This window comes from Eptesicus fuscus, chromosome 20, assembly GCF_027574615.1.
Source record: "Eptesicus fuscus isolate TK198812 chromosome 20, DD_ASM_mEF_20220401, whole genome shotgun sequence".
NCBI lineage: Eukaryota > Metazoa > Chordata > Mammalia > Chiroptera > Vespertilionidae > Eptesicus > Eptesicus fuscus.
Genome location: NC_072492.1, coordinates 6,721,254 through 6,745,913, shown reverse-complemented (window position 1 = coordinate 6,745,913; position 24,660 = coordinate 6,721,254). Strand labels below are relative to the sequence as shown.

The 24,660-nt window shown below is 45.9% G+C and overlaps 1 protein-coding gene across 1 annotated transcript in view; it reads left to right on the top strand.

The window, feature by feature from the left end:
• Window positions 1-6,912: 6,912 nt before the first annotated feature.
• Window positions 6,913-24,660, top strand: part of ARHGAP44 (Rho GTPase activating protein 44) — a 183,873-nt gene continuing 166,125 nt past the window's right edge. The window contains exon 1 of the mRNA XM_008153578.3: window positions 6,913-6,965. Within this exon, the coding sequence (XP_008151800.1) occupies window positions 6,913-6,965 (53 nt within the window). The remainder of the gene's footprint in view (window positions 6,966-24,660) is intronic.

The following is a 24,660-nucleotide window of genomic DNA, read 5'->3' as shown; positions in this document are numbered from 1 at the left end:
CATTAAGGGGAGCCCTAAATGGTTTGGCTCAGTGGATAGAGCATCGGCCTGCAGACTGAAGGGTCCCAGGTTTGATTCTGGTCAAGAGCATGTACCTTGGTTGCAGGCACATCCCCAGTGGGAGGTGTGCCGGAGACAGCTGATCAATGTTTCTCTCTCATCGATATTTCTGACTCTCTATCCCTCTCCTTCCTCTCTGTAAAAAATCAATAAAATATATTTTAAAAAATAAATAAAGGGGAAAAATTGATGGATTTGACCAATGTAAAATTCCTAGAAGACAAAAATCAATATTAGAGATTGAGCCTGGCCGGTGTGGCCCAATGGTTGAGCACTGACCCATGAAATCAGGAGGTTGCCTGGTTTGATTCCTGGTCAGGACATTCCCCTGTTGGGGGCTGGCAGGAAGCAGCCAATGGATGAGTCTCTCTCATCATTGATGTTTCTATCTCTCTCTTACTTCCTCTCTCTGAAATTAATAAAAACATATTTAAACAAACAAACCAAAACATTGGAAATTTAAAAGGAAAAGGCCAAACTAGAGAAAACTTTTTCCATAAGGCACAACAGCATTAGTATAATTAATATAACTATAAAGCTTTTAAAAATCAATAGGAAATATAAAACCCATATGATAAAAATGGGCTGAGGACATGAATAAGTAATCAACTAACTAAAAAAGACATACAAATAGCCATGAAACATGTGGGGAAATGTTTAATGTAATTTTAAAAGTATAAATTAAAAAAGCACTATAATGCTACTTCTCATCTATTCATCTGGCAAGATTATTAAAAGTGGTAATACTCAGTGTAGATCAGAGTGTGGGGAAATTGAATATTTATACACAGCAGGTGGGCCTGCAAAATATTTCCATTTTTAATTTAGAGGATAATTTGGCGATACAACAAGAAGCCTGAAAACAAGACACTTTGATGCAGAAATTCTAATTCTTTCATGTTGGATCTTAAGAAATAAGTATATGTGCAAACTTTTAGCCAAAAACATGTTAATTACAGAGATATTCAGACTAACAGAAGATAGGAAAGAATATGGAACTAACAACAGTGTGATCCCATTTAAAAATATATTTATAAATTCATAATGTTATATTGGTTACTAAGAATATGAATGGTTTTCATTTTTTATTTATTTATCTGAGTTATTTATTCTTTAACAAATATATCCATCGGGTTTGGTAGCAGGGTTAGGCCAATTTCATAAGATGATTTGGTTGCTTGCATTTTATTTCTGTGCTCTGGAACACTTGACATAGTAGAGGAATTTCCTTTCCTAGAAGCTTTGAAAGAGTTCCCCATACAACCATCTGGGCCTGACTACTTTGAGGAGTGTTGTTCTGTGACAAGTTTTCCGATTTCTGTAGTGTTCTTGGCCTACTCATGCTTGCTACCTGTTTTTGAAACACCTGTGGCATTTAAAAAAAAATCTTTATTGTTGAGGGTATTACAGATGTTCCCCCTTATCTATTCCCCCCATTGCCTCCCTCCACCTGTTCCCACTCTACTCTAGGCCTTTGCGCCCTCTTGTCTGTGTCCATGGGCAATGCATATATGCATGTACGTTCTTTGGTTAATCTCTCCCTGTCCCCCTCTTCCCTCTGAGATTCCTCTTATTTTGCCTAGTGAAAAAAAAAAGTTTATTTCAAAACAAGTAAACATAAAATTGCAAAAATATTCTCTCATAATTTCTTTTGCATCTGTGATTAAATATTTTTCTCTTCCTTAAAGTTGTGTTTCAGTTTCTCCTTTTCTCTTTCTTTAGATCTATGCACTTAATCTCTCTTTTACGATAGCCAGTCCTAAAGTGAATTATCAATAATTTCTCCTTTGATTTCAGCTGTGGTCTGTCTGAGTCCTGCTCCAAAGTGCTTGTCCTAGAGCCCATGATGAGAGACAAGTAGCCCCTGGAGGAAGCCGACTCAGCGGTGACAGAGACAGAAGAGGGAAAGAGAACAATGTGCAAAGCCTCTTAGGGCATAGTATGAAGGTGACGCATGTCCCTTCCACCCGTGTGCCATTGGCCAAAGCAGTCACATAGTCTAGTCCAAAGTAACTAGGTATGGGGACACATTCTGCCTAAAAAGAGGCTGAAAAATGGGAGTGTTGTTCTGTGACAAGTTTTCCGATTTCTGTAGTGTTCTTGGCCTACTCATGCTTGCTACCTGTTTTTGAAACACCTGTGGCATTTAAAAAAAAATCTTTATTGTTGAGGGTATTACAGATGTTCCCCCTTCTCTATTCCCCCCATTGCCTCCCTCCACCTGGTTCCCACCCTACTCTAGGCCTTCGCGCCCTATTGTCTGTGTCCATGGGCAATGCATATATGCATATACGTTCTTTGGTTAATCTCTCCCTGGCCCCCTCTTCCCTCTGAGATTCCTCTTATTTTACCTAGTGAAAAAAAAAAGTTTATTTCAAAACAAGTAAACATAAAATTGCAAAAATATTCTCTCATAATTTCTTTTGCATCTGTGATTAAATTTTTTTCTCATCCATAAAGTTGTGTTTCAGTTTCTCCTTTTCTTTCTTTAGATCTATGCACTTAATCTCTCTTTTACAATAGCCAGTCCTAAAGTGAATTATCAATAATTTCTCCTTTGATTTCAGCTGTGGTCTGTCTGAGTCCTGCTCCAAAGTGCTTGTCCTAGAGCCCATGATGAGAGACAAGTAGCCCCTGGAGGAAGCCGACTCAGCGGTGACAGAGACAGAAGAGGGAAAGAGAACAATGTGCAAAGCCTCTTAGGGCATAGTATGAAGGTGACGCATGTCCCTTCCACCCGTGTGCCATTGGCCAAAGCAGTCACATAGTCTAGTCCAAAGTAACTAGGTATGGGGACACATTCTGCCTAAAAAGAGGCTGAAAAATGGGAGTTGATAATGCCCAAAGTTGGGAACATCTGTCATCCTGCTGACAAGATACCTCAGACTAATAGCTATGCCTTCATGGTGTAAGTTTGAAAAGGATAAATGATATCCTTCAGTCCCAGAGGAGCGCTGAAGGTTGTATTGGACATATTAACACTGGAATCTTTAGGGGCATCTAGGCCAATAGCAAGTTATTGGGCAAATAGACTGGTTGATTTATTGATTCCCGAAAACTTCTAACTTTGTGATCTTATACTAAACCCCTCTTGTAGTAGGTGAGGAAAGAGTAGCCTGGAGAGGTCAAGTTAAACAACTGGCCAAAATCATACTGAGCTGGTCACCTCCTGTCTGGTGTTGCCTCTTGTGCCGGGCCCTGTGTTGTGAATCCTGTTCCATAGACCAGCACTGTCCCGCAGAGCGTTCTGTGATGACGGAGATGTTTATTTCACTCTAACATGTAGCCACTGGCCACCATGTTACTTACTGTGTATGTGAAATGTGGCTAGTGCAGCTGAGGAGAATAAATTTCTAATTTAATTTAATTTAGTTTAAAATTAAGTAACCCAATGTCTCTCGTGACTCCCGAGTTGGACAGGTAGCTCCAGCGACCACTCGGACTCGGAATGAAGATGCTAAAACCACTCTAATTCAGGGGCTCCTAAGTGCACTATCAGATGTCAATGGAAACATATCTCAAATATGACATTGTTGAAGCAAGTAAAGAGCCTGTGTTTTGTTTGGGAAAGCAAGTCATGTGATCAATAGGTTAACACTTTAGAATATATATATTTTTATTTGTCCTCCATATCCTCCTCCCTCAAATGCACTTTTAATTTCAAGTCTATTTCTTTCATGGTAAAAATTAAATTTCAGGTAATTCAGGGCTCATTTATTCCACATCTTGGCCATTGCTTCCTTCTTATCATCTTTGATCCCAACAGCTTTTACATCCAGCTCTTCCAGGTACTTCTGTGCACCCTCACGGCACACACTTACACACATCATTGCACATGGCCTGGTGCAGGGAGGTCTGGGGCCACCGCAGGACTGTGTATAAGCACTGTAGGCACTCTCTGCAGGCATCTTTACTCCTCCCATGTCTTAGAAGGCCGAGGATCTCGGGGAGCTTTGCCACTCCTGGCCTTCACTGAAGAACTGATGTGTAGATCCTCCACTCTGCTCAGATCCCCCCAAAATGTATATTTTCCCCAACCTGCCTGCCCCTAACCCAAGTTTTGACCATGGGGAAGTGCGAGGTACAGACCAGTTTCTCTCTGTAGTAGTCAGCTTAGACTCAATTATGCTGCAGTAACAAAAAATCCCCAAACCTCTCTGACTTACAAGAACAAAGGTATATTTTTCACTCCAGCTGGATGGCCACAACTCTACTCCTCAGTACCCCCTACTGGCTCATTATGTTTGAGTGAAGAAAGGGGAAAGGGTCACAAAATGACTTGTAAAACTTCTGTGTGGAAGTGGCATAAATCACTTCTGTGCACCTTCTTATGTCCAAGGAAAATCACAGGATTGATCCTGAAGATGAAGTATAACTCCTTCCCATAATATCAGGCAGTAAAATTTATGAGCAGTACTAAAATCTGCACATTTATCATTTATTTCTTTCCCCCTCTCCTGTCCCACTTCCCTCTTCATCTTCAACACCCCTCTGCCTGTGGGTTCTTTATCTGGAATAAGCAGCATAGTATATTCTTCAAACTCTATTTATGAGATAGATAGACTATTAAAGTTTTAAAGCCCATATTCTTGAAACTCGAAACCCTTTTCTCTCACATGTGCTTCTGAAGCCAGCTTTGAAAGATGACGAGTAGACTTAACACCTCCTCCTTTTTCTGCACTGTCATCCCTTTGCTGGGGTGGAAAGCAGAGAAAGCATCGCTGACTGAAGGAGAAGCTCAGAGGAGAAGCATATCTGTGTGAAGAAGCCATCAGTTAATAAAGTATTACTGGACCACACTCTATCTAGCAGCTGGGCTGTCTTTTGGGGGAGGCAGAGATTCCCTTTTTTGAATGGAAATATCTTGGGATTGAAGGCAGAGGCTGGCACGATACTGGACTTGTCTGCAGAGTCCTCTAGGGCTAGTGCCCTTCAATACAGCAGCCTTGAACCACATGTGACTACTAAGCACTTAAAATGTGGCGAGGGTGACTGAGGAACTAAATTTTAAGTTTTATTTAATTTTAATTAATTTAATTTCCAATAGCCACATGTGGTTGGTGACTACTATTTTGGACAGTGCAGTTCTAGATGTTACCAGAGATATTGCTGCTAAAAGTCACACAGGGTTCTTCATGCCATACTATTATTTATACATATAAAAACCATGCTATGCCTTACTTTTAAAAAAATCTCAAATGGAAATAATTTCAGTTTGTATAAAAATTAAATTGCTATTATAATTGGTTAAAGGAAAATAACGCTTTACTTATTAATTGGCTAGAGCTGCCTGACCCAATAAGCAGAGGCTAAATTCACAATTAATTAAAGATTTCATGTTCATTCATCCAAGACATGCCTCAAACCATCTTTTGTCCAGCTGGCCAGCAGGAGATTTACAACCATATTTAGGACATCTTGTGACTATAATCAACATATGCAAAATATCCCATTTCAAAAAAAATTATTTATTTATCAGATTAGTACCTCTGTTGCAGGAATAGTACTCTCTCTATTATGCCAACTATAATCATATTTTTAGTAAATAAATATGACAAAATGTATTATATAGAAATTTATGTTACCATTTTATTGGTAATTTAACATAGTTTTTGAACTTTTCCATCTATTAGGAAGTATTATTTCTCTATTAGAGATGAGAAAATGGAGGCATAGAGAGCTTATACAGCTTTTTTAAGGTTATACAATTGGTATTTGTAATTCTAGTATGTGAACTCCAATGTGTTGATCCAAAGCCCCTATCGCTCTTACTTGATAGATAATGATAAAACCAAGCTGCAGCCACCTGTATTGTCCTATGGACAGAGCCTGCAGAAAGTTACAGCCCCTTTTCAAAGAGCCAACTGATACCAATGGGCTGCTAAGTAGGTCACTCCAGGCCTGCCACAGCTGGTGCCCCTTGGTCTCTTGGGTAGAAGGGAGATGTGATTAGCTATGAGACTGGAATCTAAGCCATTCCTGGAGGTTGTCCCAGTCTAATTTGGTCCATAGATGCAATGCCACAATCATTATATCCTCTATATTGGCTTCTGGTCACCTTCTGGGTTTGGTGAAAATAAAGCTTCTAGGATGCATGCCATGCCTCGTTCAAAATCTGCCTGTCAACCCCAATGCCCCAAGCTTAACCCTGCACCTCAACATTCATCAGGTGACCTGACGCAATTTTATGAGTGATGTACCTTCTAGCATGAATCTTCTTCATGTGAATCCAAAATATCAATTTCTCACATTCACTTAAAATACAACGAAAGACAGATGCTCACTTTCTTACTTCGCTGTTGTATTCCTGGTTCTACTTTGTTATTTTTAAAGCGGGAAAACGCTTCCTTCATAGAATGCCAAAGTGCAAAGCCCTTGTGGACACAGCCCACTCCCACCTCCGCAACCCGCTGTACTTGGTAACTTTGGTCAGAGGAAAGGTGGGCTCTGGGATGAGAAACTACAAGTCCCAGAATGCTCAGCGCCCTCCGCACAGGCGCAGCGGGGACCACCCAGCCAGCGGGCCAGCTAGCCTGCGGAGACTCCCGGGTCCCCGCGCGGGACTGGGGCTGGGGGCGGGCAGCCCAGCGGACCTGGACGGCGCTCCAGCCGACCTCGGGCGGTACGATGAAGGCACGGCGGAGCGCGTGAGGAGGATGCGGCGGCAGGCGCCACGGCGGGAGGAGGAGTAAGCGGTGGTGCCCTCGGGAGGGAGCCGCGCTCGGGCCAAAGGCTCCCGGAGGCTCCGCAGTGCCGCCGCCGTTGCCCGGGAGGCTCCGCGCGGGAGCCATGTAACCTGCGGCGGGCTCCGTCCTTCCCAAGTTCCCGGGCTAGCGCGGCAGCGGGGCCACGATGAAGAAGCAGTTCAATCGCATGCGCCAGCTGGCCAACCAGACGGTGGGCAGGTAGGTCACCCGCTGGCAGCCGCAGCCGGTGCGCGCCTGCTGGGCTGCATTCGCCGGCGCCCAGGTGATGGAACCCGTCGGGCCTCCTGAGCGCTTTCCCTGCTGGCTGGCCCCCGCGAGGTGTTGCTCGCTGGTGCGACCCCTCCTCTCTGAACTTCCCAGACCCCGGCGCCCCTCTCCCGCTCTGTCTGCTGCTCCAGGCTCCGGTTGCCAAGCGCAAAGTGTGACGCATCCTTTACCTGCGTCCCCAGCTGCCCCTTCACCTCGTCCTCCCTGCCTTTCCCTGGACTCCCCTCTCCCTCTGCTCATGTCTCTTCCTGGAAACAGGTGTTTGCTCTGATTGTGCTGGAGCCACCTAAAGCAGTCGCTCTCCAAAGATTCCTCCCCTGCGCCGGATTCATCGCTGCTTTGGGGTCCAGGGCGAGGGTTGGGCCTGGTCGGCTTAGCAGAGCTGAGCCTCCCTCCCGCGGTGTTTGCTTTCTGGGACTATGACTGTACAGGATTCTGGATTTTTTTTTTTCCTGGTTAGGTTTGTTAAGGCGTTGTGTGGTGGAGAGAGGAGCTGGAGAGGTGGGGGGCTGGGGGTAGGGGAGGTGCTGGTGGCATGGTGCTGCTGTCAGCTTGGTCCTAAAACTGTTCTCAGTGGCGGGGAGAGGCTGCAGGAAGGGAGGCCCAGCTCCTGGGGAAGAGGAGCTGTGCAGAGGATCACAGCCAGGTAGCCGAGGGGGAGAGAAAGCCAGGCCCTAGGAAGCTGCAAGCCCCAGCCTACTGTCATCACGGTGACATGGGCTACGGCTGGGCTAGTGTCCCCAGGAGCCGCTCTGCGGGGTGCCAACATACATTAACGTTACATAAGGATTCTGGTGGGTCTCTTCCCAAACTAGGCATGCTCTGAACACAGCGCTGTTGGGTGGAGGGGATTTTTCATCCATCTTCTGCCCCTGGGGAGGGGTTTCGTAGCTGCTGTGGCACAGGAATTCAGGTGTGCTGTTTTGAAGTCCGTGGAAAACAGAGAACCCAGCCTCCTGTGCAATTAAAGTGCAAGCTCAACACCTTGAGGGCTCTCCACTAGGTTTACTAAGAAACCAAATACCTCCCTTGGGTGGGGAGTGGAGCCTGAGCTGGCATCTGGTCGGGTGTGGGTAGGGACATCCCTGGGGAATAGGGGACCCTGAATTCCCATGTAAGCACACTGCCCTAATTACAGTGGGCATTTGAGGGCAGGGCACGCGGTGACTTCTTATGCTTCCAGGGACTCCAGATGGCTTCCAAGTAACAATGTCTAAAATTGACTTGGATTCATTTTCCTTTCCCAAACACATGTGCTCTAACACGAGGGAGAATTTATGAATAGCAGAGTCAGATTAGTGGGGTTTCTGGCGCGATCTTGCCACAGATATAGCCTCCTGTGGGCTGCCTTTCGATGTGTTGGATGCTGAAATAGTGTTTTCCTGTATAGGTTGTTTAGCAGATGACAGTTAAGCTGGCCTGTGTTACGTCTTGGCTTCTGCGTCAGTCATCACATCCGACCAGCCCAGTGACCCGTCGGCCCTGATTGTAGCCTTGGATTCCTGGTCTCTCGTGGTGTTGGGGTTTCAGTCATTGCTTGAATTGGAATATGTTTATGCTTCCTCCCTGGCTCCTCCCCCCCCCCCCCCCCCTCCCCCCTACACACACACACACACACAGTTCTTCTGTCTCTTTTCAGGACTTGTTTAGAAGTGGTAAGATTTGTGAGCCTCAGGCATAAAGCCTTTATTATCACCTCATCCGTGGAGGGAATGACAAAGGCAGAGGGGAGTTGAGTTTTAGAGGAAGTGGTCTTTACTGGCGGAAGGTGGAAGTCCAAGCGGCTGGTGGATGCTGGCGTGTGGATGAATTATCTTTATGAGATGGCATCTCTGTGTCCTGTGCCAGGTAAAGTGAGGGCCAGTTCACTACTGTGTATCACTCACGTGTGTCCATTTTCATGACGTTCAGAGGGAACCTTTTAAAGCAAGACCCAGTTCATGTTACGTCGCTGGTGAAAGCCTCCGGGGGCATGGCACTGCCCCAGATCTTTCCAGTGGCCTACAAGACTGCAGCGGACTTGACCCGTGTTTGTCTTTTCGAACTCATCCTGTCCCACCTGCTTCTCCCTCCCTGTGCTCCAGCCACAGCGGCCTCCCCTGCAACGCGCGAGCTCACCTCCCTCCGCAGGCTTTGTTCTTGCTGTTTCCCACTTCCCTGTCCGGCTGAGGATGCGCCTCCCACATGCCTCCCCACCACTCAGGTCTGGGCTCAAAGGCCTTCCGGAGGCTGCGCTCGCCATTAGCTCTCTAGCCCACCGTCCTGCTCATGTTTGTCACAGCGCTCATCACTCTTTAAAATGCTCTTATTTTTCTTTTTTTTTCCTTTTCTTGTCTGTCTATCCCCAATAGAATGCGTTGATCACCATTGAATGCTCAGTGTATGTAGAACAATGCCTTATAGACAGTTGGCACTCAATTCGTGTTTATTGGCAAGATTAAAGCAGTTTACTGTAGGGTCACGGGGGTTAATAAAAAAGGCAGCATTCACTTTATCTTCTTGAAAATGTCGTGAGGCATGGTCATAACATTGCTTCTTAATTTCTTGAATCAGTAGAAGCAACAGGCCTGGAAGTTAGGAACTTAGATGTGGAATTCGTGTGTCACTTCATGGAGCTGCTCTAGCACGCCCCTGGACTCTTGTCCTTGCGTGTCCTTGGAGTGAGGGCTTTCTTCTCTTTGAGGGAAGACAGAGAGGAGGGCTTAAGGGTTGCCCCTGCTCACAGCTTCTCCCCCCCTCCCCCCTCCACAAGCTGCAGGTTTTGGAGTTCTGAAGGAAACCGCTCGGGATGGGACCCCCTCACTTGAACAATGGAGGGGTTGCTGAGCTAGAACGCACTGTGGAGGTCCCAGCATTGTCGCTTGAAGTGCTCACATCTGAGTACAGAGGGCGTCACAGCTGTGAAAAGAGTTTTTAAAACGCACTGCACTTAACTGGACAACGTTTCATCTCCTTCATGGTCTGCTTCTGCAGCCATTGACACCTTCCTCCTTCGACTCTTCCCTCTGTGTCCTTCACCTTATTCCGTCCTTCGGGACGCACTCCCTGGCCCTCAAGCCTGGGCCACTGGTTCGGGGCAGCACAGGCTTCTGAGGGGGGGACAGGCCTGCTTTGTTGCTTTCTGACTACAGGACCTTGAGTATAACTCTCTGCACATCTGTTTCCTCATCTGCAGAATGGGGATCATAAGCGTTTCACTGAGTAATGTGGCCACTGTGGCAACGATGATGTGAGAGTACCCCTGAAAAGTGCTTGATACAGTGCTCAGCCCTGGGAAATGCTTAATGAATAGTAGCTAAAAGAATCTCTGGGCAAATGTTGTCGTTGTTATTGGGTTAAATGCACTATGGCATGCACTGCTCATTCATTTATTTGCTCATTCATTCATTCATTCAGAGAGTATTTTCTAGATGTGTGCTGTGTGCTGGGCACTGCTCTGCTTTAGAGAATAATATGGTGCAGAGGAAGAGATTCCATGAGTTCTCTTGGAATCTGTATTATAAAGGCATGCTATGGGTATATTGTATTGCAATTTTTATTTATTTTTTATTATTTCTCTTTCCCACTAGACTTTAAGCTCCTTTTGGGCAGGGGCAACTGCCCTACTGCCTGAAATTCAGATTTTCTGAAATTCTTGGGCAACTGAATGAATGAGTGAGCAAAAGATCCATGTGAGAATATTTTTTTCAGTCTCCACAATGGAGGTCACAGCAGCCCCCACCATACGGGGGGTAAAGGGAACCTGGCTTACACCAAGCGCTCAAACAACGGTTGATGAAGTTCATTAGTTCATTGTCGTTTTCCTCTTCTGCTCGCCCATCCATCCTCCAAAAACGCTGGCCCCTACGTTACACGGGCCTCTCAGAAACTGATTCCAGCAGCCACTGCGCAGTGATGGCTGTGAATGAGCTCTGTGCTCCTGTACAAAAGCTGGTGATGTTCACTGTGTCTTAGAGTAAGCACGGAGCTGTGGGTGTGGGAGGGGGCGCAGGGCTGGTTGGGTTGGGTGCTTGGATTTAGAGGCTATGAGTTGGGGAGTGGAAGACGAGGCTTGTCTGCAGAGCCTGGCTTCCATTCCTAGACTGCTCAGCAGCATGCGGCACCCAGCGGGCTTGGTTTCCGCACACAGGCTGGCCCAGCACCATCGCTGCTCTGCAGCTCTCAGGATCAACTGCAGGGGCCACGCACTGGCCAGTGGGATCGAGATGGCTGCTGAGGATGCAGCAGCCTCTAGGAGTGCTGGTGCTGCAGGCATTTTCGCTCAGGCCAAAGCAGCCGAGCCAGTGAGGATCTTTTCCTTGAAGGTTTCTGGGAGACACTGCCCTGCCCATCAGCTGGCCTCCTGGAAGCCATGGCCCAGTCTGTAGACGTCAGGGGACAGTCAGAACCAGTTCCTCGTTACTCATCGGACTGGCTCGTTCCCACCTGACAGTGCACTGGACCTGTCAGGCCAGCACAGGCCCTGCCGTGTGTTCCTGCTAGCCCTCAGGGCCAGGCAGACCCCACCCTGTTCCCCGAGGAACACTGTGGATGCTCATTAGGTCTCAGAGTGAAATTTTTCATTACAGTTTTATGGAAGCCAGGTCCTGCCACCTGCTGTGGCATATATATGTGAGAGAGAACAGAATGTACTCACCAGCTGATGAACGGGCTAGCAAATCTGGGAGAATATTCTTTGCTCCTATGTGCTAAGCGCCTTCCTGTGCAGATCTGCCTGCTCTCAGCCCTGGGCTGGGTGCTCAGCAGTCAGCGTGAGGCTGCTGGGTCCCCGGAGTTGTTATCCCAGCCTGCAAGTCACTGCGAGGGAGCTATTCTCTTCAACAGCAATGATGACTTCCCTCCCATTCTGCCTCCACCAGAGAATTTTATCAATATTGATTAGTACTTTTTTATGATGGGTGACAAAGCCATTTTTTTTTTCCTGTAGAAAAAGTGAATCAGTAGCCATGTGAGTAAAACAGCCATTTAATTTATGGTTCTACCTTTTAGTGTGGATTAGTAAATACCCCTTTTATTAATAATAAAAAGAGGCAATTTCAAATGCTGTTTTGATATCAACAGCAAGGAATACAGTTATGCTATGCGTTGAGTTAGTTGTAGTCAGACAGGAGGTTGGGAGAGAGCAGGATGGTTGGGGCTTCCTGCTGGGGGCGGGGTACCCCAGGGCTGGCACCTGGAGCCACTGCCTTTGGGAAGCGCGTGTGTGTGTAGCCATTTAAAACTATCCTTTCTGTCCAGGAAGCAGATGTTTTTGCTTTCGTTTTCCAACTTTAGAGTTTATTTTTAGGGTAAATGTTTATTTTCCCACAGAATTCAATTTACTTTTTTTTAAACTTTCTTTTTGGTTACATAAGTGATACTTGTTTATTGTAGAAACATTATTAACTTACGGATGGACAAAAAGGAAAAAAAATCACCACTAATCTCATTACCTGGAGACTACAGTTCATATTTTGGATATAGTCTTCTAAGGTTTTAATAGGCATCTATGTTCTTTAAAAAGAGATAGACACTGTACTATGTATACTATTTTGCAAATTGCTTTCCCCTTCCTATTATATCTTGAATATCATTCCATGTCAATAAACTATACCTCGCCGAAGCCGGTTTGGCTCAGTGGATAGAGCGTCGGCCTGCGGACTCAAGGGTCCCGGGTTCGATTCCGGTGAAGGGCCATGTACCTTGGTTGCGGGCACATCCCCAGTAGGGGGTGTGCAGGAGGCAGCTGATCGATGTTTCTCTCTCATCGATGTTTCTAACTCTCTATCCCTCTCTCTTCCTCTCTGTAAAAAATCAATAAAATATATTAAAAAAAAAATAAAATAAACTATACCTCTACAGCATAATTTTTCAGGGCTATGTAATATTCCACTGTAGCCAACTGATTTCCTTTTGCTAATCATGTAGCAAATATTTCTCATTGGTTTCCTTTCCTAGTATGAATTTTTAGAAGTGAAATTGCTGAGTCAAAGAGTATGTGATTTTTAAGACTATGTGAGTGTATATTTTATATATGTGAACACACATATATTTCCATTCTCAGTGGAAGTGTTAATATCTTCTCCCCACTCATATCAGCAACGAATGGTACGACTTCGTTAATTGCATGAATGAAAACCAAAACCTCTCCTTTCTCTTCTTTTAATTTCTAGTGTGCTTGAGCATTTTAAATGTTTGCTGGACATTTGTTGCCTTTTCTGAATTACCTGCATGTCTGAGAAACACTTTTTTAAAAGTCATGTTTATAACTGTTTTGTTACCGATTTTAGAGACATTTCAATAAGCATACATGTATGTGCTTTCTCATATGCCACCTACATCTCCCTGTAGTTTGTTTTTTTGCCTTTTATATTTGCTTTAAAATTTATAATATTGTGCGATCTTTAGTCTATCGATTTATGGTTTGTGCTTAACTGTTCTGCTTAGGGAACACAGTTCCCAACCCAAGATTACATAAATATTCATACATTCTCATTACCATTTATATAGTTTCATTTTACATCAAATCTTTAATTCATCAGTTATTAATTTTGGTCTATGACATGAGTTAGGTGTCACATTTATGACTTTTTAAAAATCAGTTACCCTACTATCACATTGAATAATGTAATTCAAGCATGTCAAACTTGCAGCCCGCGGGCCACATGCCTTGTTTATTTGGCCCGTGTTGGCCTTTGAGTTTGACACACTTGATGTAATTCATAACCAATGTGTTGACATGTCATTATCATGTACTAAACAATTTCACCCTGTTGTGTCCGTTTCTCAGGTTCCTAGTTTGCTCTCTTGTGTCTGTCAGTTCTGGCAGGACTTTGGGGTGGGGTGGTTCGTCCCAGGCTTTGGTGGGAGGAGCAGTGGAGTCAGTCTGGGCCCCTCATCCCAGCTTCACCCAGGGCAACTCCTTCACTTGGCGATTAAAACTCATCAAATTTGCCCAAGGGTCTTGCCGTGCCTTACCCACAGCTAACCTACAGATTGTTCTTTTATCAGAGAGAGTTGATTATATTTTCTCGGCTATTCTCATTTGTTTATTTTTCCTTAGTATTTAAAAAATGTATATATTAACATGGAGAAAATGGACACTTTTACAATATTGAATGTAATCAAAAGTCTTCCCCTTTGGCAATAGGATATGTTTACTCAAGTCTGTTTCTGATCCTGTAAAACAGTATTTGTCCATTTTGCATAATTTTGGTTTTGTTTTTAGGTAATTTGTCATTGTCATTACTATGGCCTTAATGATTGGAATCTTTTGTTAAGTTATATTTTTTTTACTGTTTATTGCTGGGATATAAGGAAGTTACTGATTTTTATATAATTATCTTAGCTAACTTCATGTCTATCTCATTACTCTTTTTTTATTGTTGGCACAATTACAGGTGTCTCCCATTTTTCCCCTGTTTGCCCCCCTCCACCCAGCCCCTGACCCCCCTCTTCTAGCCTTCACCACAGTTGTCGGTGTCCATGGTTATGCATGTATGTTCTTTGACTAATCTCTTCACCATCTTATATCCATTCCTCCCCTCCCCTCCCCTCTGACATCCGTCAGTCTGTTCCACATATCCATGCCTCTGGTTCTATTTTGTTCCATCGCTTATTTTGTTCATTAGATTCCAAATATAAGTGAGAGCATATGGTACTTATCTTTCTCTGACTGGCTTATTTTGCTTAGCATAATACTTTCCAGGTCCATCCATGTTGTTGCAAAGGATAAGCGATCCTTCTTTTTTACAGCCTTGTGGTATTCCATTGTGTAAATGTACTCTCGTTATTTTTAAGTACTTTAAGATACTATTGGATTTTTCAGGTAGACAATCACATTTTCTGCAAATAATAATTTTGCTTCTTTCTCCAGTATTTTATATTTATTTTATTTTCTTCACTAATTGCATTGTTTAGGACTTGTGGATCATGTTAAATATGTGGCACTATGTGGGCATTCATGTCTTCTTATTATCCTCCAGGGAAATGCATGATAATTTGAGACATTTTCTTTTGTAATCATGTTACATATTGCATAATTTTATTATTATACTTTTTTCCTTTGGTGCCAAAGTTAAATTTGATTAACTATATTATCATAGTCTGTAAAGATAACCACATGTTATTTTCTCCTTTTATTTGTTAATATATTCACTCTCTAATTTATGCCATAAATATTTATTGAGCACTTACTATGTTCTAGACAGTGTTTTCTGTGCTGAGGCTACATCAGTGAAAGAGTTTCTACCCATGAGGAGCTTGTGTACTATTTTCTTGAACCTTAACAGATTTTCTGATACGGAGCTCTCCTTGTTTTCCTGCAATCCATTTTACTTGAGTATAGTTGGTTAACTTTTAAATATTCTGCTAGATTTAATTCACTGGGAGTTTTATTTGGGATTTTTATTCATAAATGAGAGCACATAAAATTTTTCTTTTGTTATACCAGTCAAGTTTTGATAATGGTGTAAAATGAATAATCACTTTCTTCTTTTTCTATGCAATGCTGAGGTAAAGAATTACTAGTCCTTGAAGGTTGGTAATAACTTTTCCAGGACTGTTTTTGGAGGTGGTTTTCCAAATTTCTTACAGTTTAATATCTGTTTTCTATCTTTTTCTGAGTCATTTAAGTAACACATTTTTATAGAAAAACATTTATTTTATTGTGATTTTAACATTTAATAGAATCTTTTTTGAGTAAATAGTTTTATCTCCTTTATCATTTTAATTTGCATCTCTCTCTTTTTTTTAAAATATATTTTATTGATTTTTTACAGAGAGGAAGAGAGAGGGATAGAGAGTTAGAAACATCGATGAGAGAGAAACATCGATCAGCTGCCTCCTGCACACCCCCCACTGGGGATGTGCCCGCAACCAAGGTACATGCCCTTGACCGGAATCGAACCTGGGACCCTTGAGTCTGCAGGCCGACGCTCTATCCACTGAGCCAAACCGGCTTCGGCTCTCTCTCTCTTTTTACCATAACTAACTTTGCCAGAGTATTTTCTTCCCCACATTCTGTGGAATTAGCTTTTGGGTTTATGCTTTTTTTAGTCTTTTTTTTTTTTTTAATCCTCACCCGAGGATATTTTTCCATTGATTTTTAGAGAGAGGGGACGAGAGAGAAAGACAGAGAGAGAGATATCAATTGGTTGCCTCTTGCACATTCCCTGTCAGGGCCCGGGCCAGGGAAGAGCCTGCAATTGAGGTACATGCCCTTGACCCAGGACCCTTTGATATGCAGGCTGAAGCTCTATCCACTGAGCAACCCAACTAAGGCTAGGTTTATGCTTTTAAAAGATATTTTTATTGGCCACTGGGACTATGCTGTCTATTAATTTCCAATTATAGTTTACATTCAACTAATACAAAATACCATTGCTTTTTAAAATTTTAATTAAACATGAATTCCTCCTGATTTCCTTGGGTTTATTTTATTTTCCTAGTTTTTACTCTTCTGTGTTGAAGTAATCAGGATAGGTTACTTTCTGCTGTGGTAACACATGAGCTCCAAACCTCAGTGGCTTAACAAGGAAGTTTATTTAAGCTCATGTGAAGTGTGATGTGAGTGAGGGGTCTCCCCAGGACGGCTCTCTTTCCTGTGTGATGCCGGGATTCCACCTGCACCAACCCTCTACCCTCCACCCTCGTTCCCAATCTTAGTGTGTGGCTTCCAGTCACTGTGAAAGGTGAAGGGAGCTGGCATGCTAGCTCTTAAATGCCTGGGGCTGGAACTTACAGATGTCGCCTCTGTTCATATTTCATTGGCTGGAACTAGTCACAAGTCTCCCCTGGATATGCCTGGAGACAGGGATGGGGAGCCTGTACCACAGTTGACTAACCAGGAATGTTGTCTCCCTCGTGTCCCACTGATAATCTTGGGAATCTTTCTTGTACTTCTGCTCATCACAGTCCCATCTGCCTGCCCGCTCCTCTCTGTGCAGCTGTGAGGTCATTCCTGTCTCCATCCTGGGAGGGCGGCTATAGATTCTCATAGGTCCCTCAGGGGAGCATCTTTAGGATGACACTTTTCTCTTGCTGATGTCCACTTCACAATTAGTTTTTGATATCTCTATATCGATTTCTATATCTACTGGTAGCCCATTGTGTGACATCGTGCGCAGCAGGCCGCCCGCCACTTCCACAGGAGCCGGTGGGAACCACAGTGCACTGTCGGGAGCTGCACTGCTTCCGCGGGAGCCGGTGGGAACCACAGTGCGCTGTCGGGAGCCGTGTGGGTTCCGTGGGAGGCGGAAGTGAGCGTGGGCGCCGGGAGGGAGCTGTACTGCTGCTTCCATGGGAGGCAGGCCTGCCGTCTCCTCTCCGGGCCTGTGCTCGGCTGCGGAGGCTGCGGGCGGCCCTCCTGTCCCCCAGAGGCCCTCTGCAGCCGGGGTGTCGCCGCGGTGACAAAGCAAGCGTCCTGCCCCGGCTGCTCCGTGCCCGCTGCCCAGAGGCCCTCCGTTGCCACGGCGATGAAGCAAGCATTCCGCCAGGCCACTCATGCTGCCCAACTCCGGCGAGGCTGAGGGGACTGGACGCCACCATCTTGTGGCTATGGGCACCGCCGTCTTTGTGATGGAGTGATGGTTAATTTGCATATTACCCTTTTATTAGATAGGATATCTATATGCATTTTTAAATAAACCTTCCTACAGTGGGTAGAGGAGTAATGAGGAGAACAGAATCCTCATCCTACCACACTGGAATGACACCTACTTCATGGGATTATTGCCGGGATTAAATAATATAATATCTTTAGCGTAACTCCTGGGAAATAATAAGCACTCAATAAATTATGGTAATTATCACTTTCCCTGGCTGTGCTTAAAGTCTATTTGACAGGAGGCATTCGTTTCAACCTTATTTATATTCCTAAGTACTTGGTACTTATAGCTTGAAATTGATACCCATTTGTCTTGTTATCTCAGATCAAACCCAGTTTTTCTGTGTTTAGTCACAAACATGAAACATCTAGAGATAGCAGTAATGCTGATAGCCTTACTCATTTAAAACCCATTGTGATTAATAGTTATGATATTACTTAGGAAGGTCTAGGCAATTCCACAGTAACAAGAACCCTTAACATCTCGATGACTCACGGTGCTCACTGAGGGGGCTGGTCGTAGCCCTTTAAGGATCCACAGGTACCCATTTCACATGCACCTCTGCGACAGCACGGGCAGTAAATGAGGATGCAGCGAATCATGCACTGGCTCCTAAGGGTTCTGTGAAGGGGCATCCATCAGTTCTAGTCACATTTCATTGGCCGCAGCAGATCACCTGACCTACCGACCACACTTCCCGGGGGCTATGAAAAGGCACTGCCTTCATGGACTCAGAGGGAGGAGAACCACAAAAGCCACGGCCGTGTCGCCTGTAGCCAAGCACTGGGCTGTGTACTTTATGGGCGTTATTTTTATGGTCTCATTGCAACACCTGTGTGAATTGGGTGCTACCTGCAGGCCCGCTGTAGATGGGGAGTGGAGGCATGGAAGTAGCCGACCAGGAAAGGGGCAGAGCCAGATTTGAGCTGGGCCATAAGTAGGTCAAGGCCGGCCGTGCTCTCCCTCCCCTCCTTGGTGGCTCTCAGCAGCCTCTGGGTCCCCCATGTTACCGCTGTGTAGGTGGCTTTAAAATGCTAATTGACTTGACTTGTATAAAAATAAAAACGTCACATTTATTTGAGATGATCCAGTATCTTGTATGTAGCCTTAACCACAAAGAGCATCATACGATGAAATGTCTGCCAATAGGAAGTTCTCCACTTTGTTTCCTTATTACAGTTTCACCAGAAAGCATGAGAGAGAGTCCTTGGGAAGTGTTTTTTAGCTCTGTGCTCGGTGTGCAGACAGTAGTTTCTATGTCTGCTGAAGCCCCTGCAGCCTCCTGTATGACCTAGTAATCAAGCAGAGACCCTAGCAAAGTAAAGGACATGAAAAGGGCAGGGCTCGGCGCTCTGGCTCCATGGTGCACCTTTGCGATTGCAGACACACGTGGCTCCACAGCTGCTCATTGCGGAGTGTGTCTGGTGACAGACTCCTGTGTAAGCCTCACAACCCTGAGAGTCGGTCCCGATCCTTCCCCCATCACCTGCCCGAGCCTCAGCAGGTGAGTGCGTGGTGGCTGCTGGTGGCAACGTTGGTAAGGGCAGGAGCTGAGGTTTGCTCCCAGGTTTGCTGGCTCTGGTACTGATGTGCTGCATGGCTAGGCTTCCATACCACTGCAGTAGGGGAAAGTGGACGGCTTTGTGTCTAACCTTAGGGAATGCTTAAGTAAGTTTTGGTGCATCTGTACTGTTGTAATGTACAGTATTTTTATAACATTCCAAAAATGTAAGAGCTCGTGGGAGATGTTTAAGATAAGGAAACAGGATACAGAAGTGCACACAGAGCTGAGATCGCACCGTGTTTTTAAAATGCACAGAGAAGACTGGGAGGAAGTCAGGAGAGACGGCGCGGCTCCGCATGCCTGGTTATGACTGGGGAGGATTATGAGTAATCTGCATTCTTGCTGCTTCTACCTTTTAACAATTTTCAAATTCCTTAGGATAAACACGTATTTGCCCTGGCCAGGTGGCTCAGTTTGTCGGAGCATGGTCCTGTACACCAAAAGGGTTGTGGGTTCGATTCCCAGTCGGGGCACCTACAGAAGGCAACCAATTGATGTTTCTCACATCGATGTCTCTCTCTCTCTCTCTCTCTCTCTCTCTCTCTCTCAAAATCAATAAACATATCCTTGAGTGAGGATGAAAAAATAAAAAATAAACATGAATTTTATTTAAAAAACAAACCAACAAACAAGAAACCCTCCCAGGACTCAGAACAAAGAGGTGAATATGAAATGTGGCTGGCATTTCTCAGAAGGATGGTTTCAGGTTGGGCCCTGAAATGTCTGAGTAGAAATGTGCTCGGAGTTCTCTTGAGCCTCAGCTCCTAACATGGCCTTGTCTTAGCTTTGCACGCTGAGAAGGACATGATGTCAGACCTCCCGTTATACAGTGAAGCAGCCTGCTGTTGGAAGTGGCACGCGGATAACCGTCCAGGGCTGCTGGTTCTGAAGACACATTCCATTTTGAGGTTCGGTCGGCATGAGCTGGGACGGAGGCCTCGTGGCTCCTGTGACCAGTCGGGGTGCCCTGGATGCAGCGGCAGACATGGACTCTGGCTCGTCTGAGGAAAGAGGGAGATTTGAGGATGGGGTGGCTCACAGAATCAGAGGGCTGCCCGGCAGTGCCCCTGCTGCGGGGTGCCAGGCAGCCTCTGCGGAGGGCTTGCTTCCCAGCTGTTTTCTGTCGCTGGGCTGCTCGGATGATTCCCTCACTAGGAGAGTCTGATTGGTTTTGTTTGGACCATGTGACCCAACCATCCCGTAGGGACAGGGAGAGTAGGCAGTTCTCTGGATTGCAAGTCCACAGAGATGAAGCAGGGGAGAGGCAGTTCCCAAAGGAAAATCAGAGGCTTTTGCCCAAGGGCTGGGCAAGGGACGCTGGCTGCTCACCATGCCCAGATGCCCCCCAAATTCCAATCAATGGCATCAGACACCCTACCTTGGTCAGTTTGCCAAGGACCTGTGAACTTAGTTGTGATGTAGGGAACATGGCCCCTGGTGTTCAGAGAAGTCATTTCTCAGCCCTGCATATCCAGTCACTTACCACAAAGGTATCCCTGGATTGCTTTTGATCCGTGTCTTCTTTTTCATCTGATTCTCACTCACAGCCTGTTCCTCCACCCTGGACCACGAGTTGCAGTGCCCTCCTTGTTTGTGTTCTTGCCTTGAATCTCTTCCCCGACTTCCTGCAGCACAGGCCGGACTGTATTTCTGAAGACGTGGAAAGGAGAATGTCTTTTCCTTCTTTATTAAGTCGTGCTCTGTGGGGGGAACCTTGGACTGGGACAGGCAGCCCACTGCAGACTCATTTTAGAGAGTTCCAATCTCTCTCTGGATTTAAGGCCCCGAGAGGTTCTGCAGTGCAGAAAGCTGTGCGTCATTTGTATCTCTAAGGCTGCTCTTGATGGTTGTAAGTGATACCAGTTCAGGGTGCTTTAAACAGTAAAGAAACTTGGCCTCAGGTGACGGGTCATGCCAAGGTAGGAGATCCAGGTACCTTGTGATCTTTCCGCTTTGCTTTGCTTTGCCTTCATCTCTGTGTGGGCTTTTTTCATGGTCAAAATACAGCTGCCAGCAGCAACTGAGTTCATTTGCTTCCATGCTTTAAACCAAAAAAGGTGTTAAGGTCTGAATGTTTGTGTCCCTCCAAAATGCAGATGTTGAAATTCGAATCCCCAAGGCGACTGTATCAGCAGGTGGGGCTTTGCAGAGGTCATTAGGTCACGAGGGCATTGCCCTCATGTATGGACTAGAGTCCTCATAGAAGTGGTCCTAGAAGCTCCCGTGTGAGGACACAGCGAGCAGCCGCCACCGTGAACAGCCCTCACCAGAGAGCTGGCACCTCACCAAATCGCTGGCACCTTGATCTTGGACTTCCCAGACCCCAGGCTGTGAGAAATAGGTTTCTGCTTTTTATAAGCCACCCGAATACCTGATAGGTATTCTGTTACAGCAGCTCAAATGGACTACGACAAGAGGAGCAGCCAGATGGTCCCAGTCATAAGCTCGGAGTCCTTTCCTCTAAGCCAGTTTATTTCACGTGTTTACCATTGACCTTAACCCATGTTGAAAGGAAGGGACGTGGTGGGCTGATGAAGCTCAAGTCTGCATCTCTGACCTGGTCGCTGGCAGAGGAGGTAGGATTGGGATGACTGGCTCAGAGCCATCAAGACCCTTTCAGGAGTAGAGGTGGGGAAAGCCCCTTCTAAGTCAGGAGGCCTCTAGGGAGGAGGGCTGGATACCGGGTCAAAATCAGAGTTCTGTTCACATGGAAGAAGGAGCAGAGCATTCTGGGTGGACATTCAACAGTGTCCACTGTGACTTGGCTGAACCCAACCTTTTGAGTGTGAAGACCATTTTTTTGTGGATCACCCATCCTCACACTAGAGTTTGGAGAATATGTCATGGGGAATGGAGTTCACATGTTACTTTGGAAAAGTTCTCTCCTTGGATCAAACTGCTGGCTCTCCTTTCTGTCTATCAGCATGTTCACATGAGTGTGTGAAGCTTGGCGTGTTGTATTCGAGTTCCGCGTACATCTGCCTCTCGTAGCCTGGTCGTCCGCCGGTCCCGAGCACAGTGTCTGGAATGTAGAAGGGACTCAAGAGCTGTTTGTCAAATGCGTTCTCAGAGTTCAAGTCAGATGCCACTGCTTTCTGTCTCCCCTCTGTAGCTTCTCCCGTGTGCGTTTTCAGAGCTCTGCTTGTTCTCGGATGTCGCCGATTCCGTCCTGCTGTGATTTCTCAGGGCTGCTGGTTCTGTTTCTCCGCAGGCTGGAAGCTGGGTGTGTCTGCAGGGGTCGGCTGCCTCCACTGCCTCCTGTCAGGTTGCCCACAGTGCTGTGCAAAGAGCAGGAGCATGTCCTTGTCAGGGTGTGGAGACGAGGCTGCGTGTGCTGCCTGCACAGGTCTCGGAGTGGATTCTCTTTTTTTTACCACTAAATCGAGGTTTCCCACGCTAAATACCTAGCTGCAGACTTGTAATCATGCCTCCATGAGCTCCAAGATTTTACTGTACCAGCAAAAAACATGACACTGCTTTACAATTAGTCCATAGTAAGTTGTCTTTAGTTCAAAAGTGTGATTCTCCATTCGCAAGCCATACCTATGCCGCTGAATAGTCGTGTGTGCTAAGAGGAAGGTGGAAGAGATGACAACTTACTGAGTAGAGAAGCCATTCATTAAACACATGTCTGTTGATCACCTGCTGTCACAGGTTGGGTCCTGGGAAGTGGATAATGGGAATAGCATGCACAGTGCTCCCTGTGGAGTGCTCTTAGCATCAGCACCTGTGGAGGGAGTGAAAGGAAGCAGGGCCAGGCCAGGCAAAGGGAGAAGTTGAGCTGTGATAGCCCAGAGAAGGCCTCAGCGGATGCTCTGTGGGGTTCTGGAGCTTGGGAGGTCTCTTCAGGACTGTCCTGAGCTCGGGAGGAGGGACGGAGCCTTTATACCACTGCCGCGGTCAGTGGCTGAATCATGGGACTGACACCAGCCAGAGCAGTGCCGGAGGGGAGACACTGATGGTGGTCATCTGCTGGATCCTGAATAGCTGAGGAGAAAGTGCTTCATTCCTGAGGGGGTCTGGTGTCCGCTACACCTACTATGTGCCAAGTCCCCTGCTAGAAATGTGAGTGTGAATAGGAAAGCAATGGAATGAGTCGTTAAAACAAAGGGTGCTGTCTTTGATAATGGGTTTTTCATGGGACCCTGAGAACATAACTGAGTTTGGTTGGAGTGGGTTTGGGAGGAAGTCATGTCAGCAGAGACCTGAAGGGGAGGCATTGTTAGCAGGCTAAGGAAAGTGGGAATGAGGTGTGTGAATGCCAAGGAATGCAGAATGTGGCTCCTTCCAGGAAGTAAAGTAAGTTCTGTGTGTTTGGACTGTCACTGGGAGTGGGCGGGAGGGTTTTAGGATGGACATCTCATTTATTGTCCAAACAGGGCACTTCTGAGAGTGAGCACATCATTACTGGTGCCAGGGACAGCAGGTGGAGACCTGGGCAAATTGTGTGGCCACCTCGTTTATAAGACACGAGTCAGCAGTTTGGATTTTGTCCGAGGACCGATGGTAAAGCATTGATCTCTCCCCACAGTTTTGGGGTTCTGAGCATGGGTGCTGGTGTCGGATTCCCATAGGTTCAGATCTTGCCTCTATCACTTATGAATTGCAAAACCCCTTGGGTTTTATAAGCCTCACTTGTCTTATTGCAAAATGGAGATAGTTTCTACTCTATGCCATTTTAAATAAATATTACACATAAAGTACTTAACATAGTTTCTGGGACAGAACAAGCCCTCAGTAAGTGCAAGATGCTGCTGTGCTGTTTTAAATGGGCGTGAGCAAGGTCAGGCTTGGGTTTTAGAATGGTGACTCTGCATGCATGGTAGAGAACCAATGAGGAGAACAAGCCTGGTGCAGACTGGCTAGGAGACCCTACTATGGACTAGGAGAGTAGATGGGTAATCCGAATGAGATCAGACATGTAGCCATGAGGAGTGAGACATGGAGAGGTTCCAGAGACATTTAAGATGTTGAATCAGGGACTTTGGTGGAACTTGAGGGAGCAGTAGGAGATGAAGCTACTGCTGAAGTTTGGGTTTGAGCAAAGGATGGACGGACATACCTGCCAGAGTGGGCTTCCCGTGCCTGAGAAGGAGCCTGTGAGAAACGCAGAGGGAGAAGTCCAGTAGGCAGCTGGGCTGAGGATCTGGAGCTTCAGAGCGCGGTCCAGGAGACCTTGCAGTTAGGAATCCGCAGCAGGTGGGTGAGACCGAAGCATTGACATGGGTAGAGTGCTGAGAAGAGAGGGGGGCTGAAGAATGGCCCGAGGGGGTGTCAGGAAATACTAGATGGTGTGGAATCCAAGGGAATACATTTTAATTATAGTGTTACCCTAAGGCAGTGATCGGCAAACCGCGGCTCGTGAGCCACATGCGGCTCTTTGGCCCCTTGAGTGTAGCTCTTCCACAAAATACCACGGCCTGGGCGAGTCTATTTTGAAGAAATGGCATTAGAAGAAGTTTAAGTTTAAAAAATT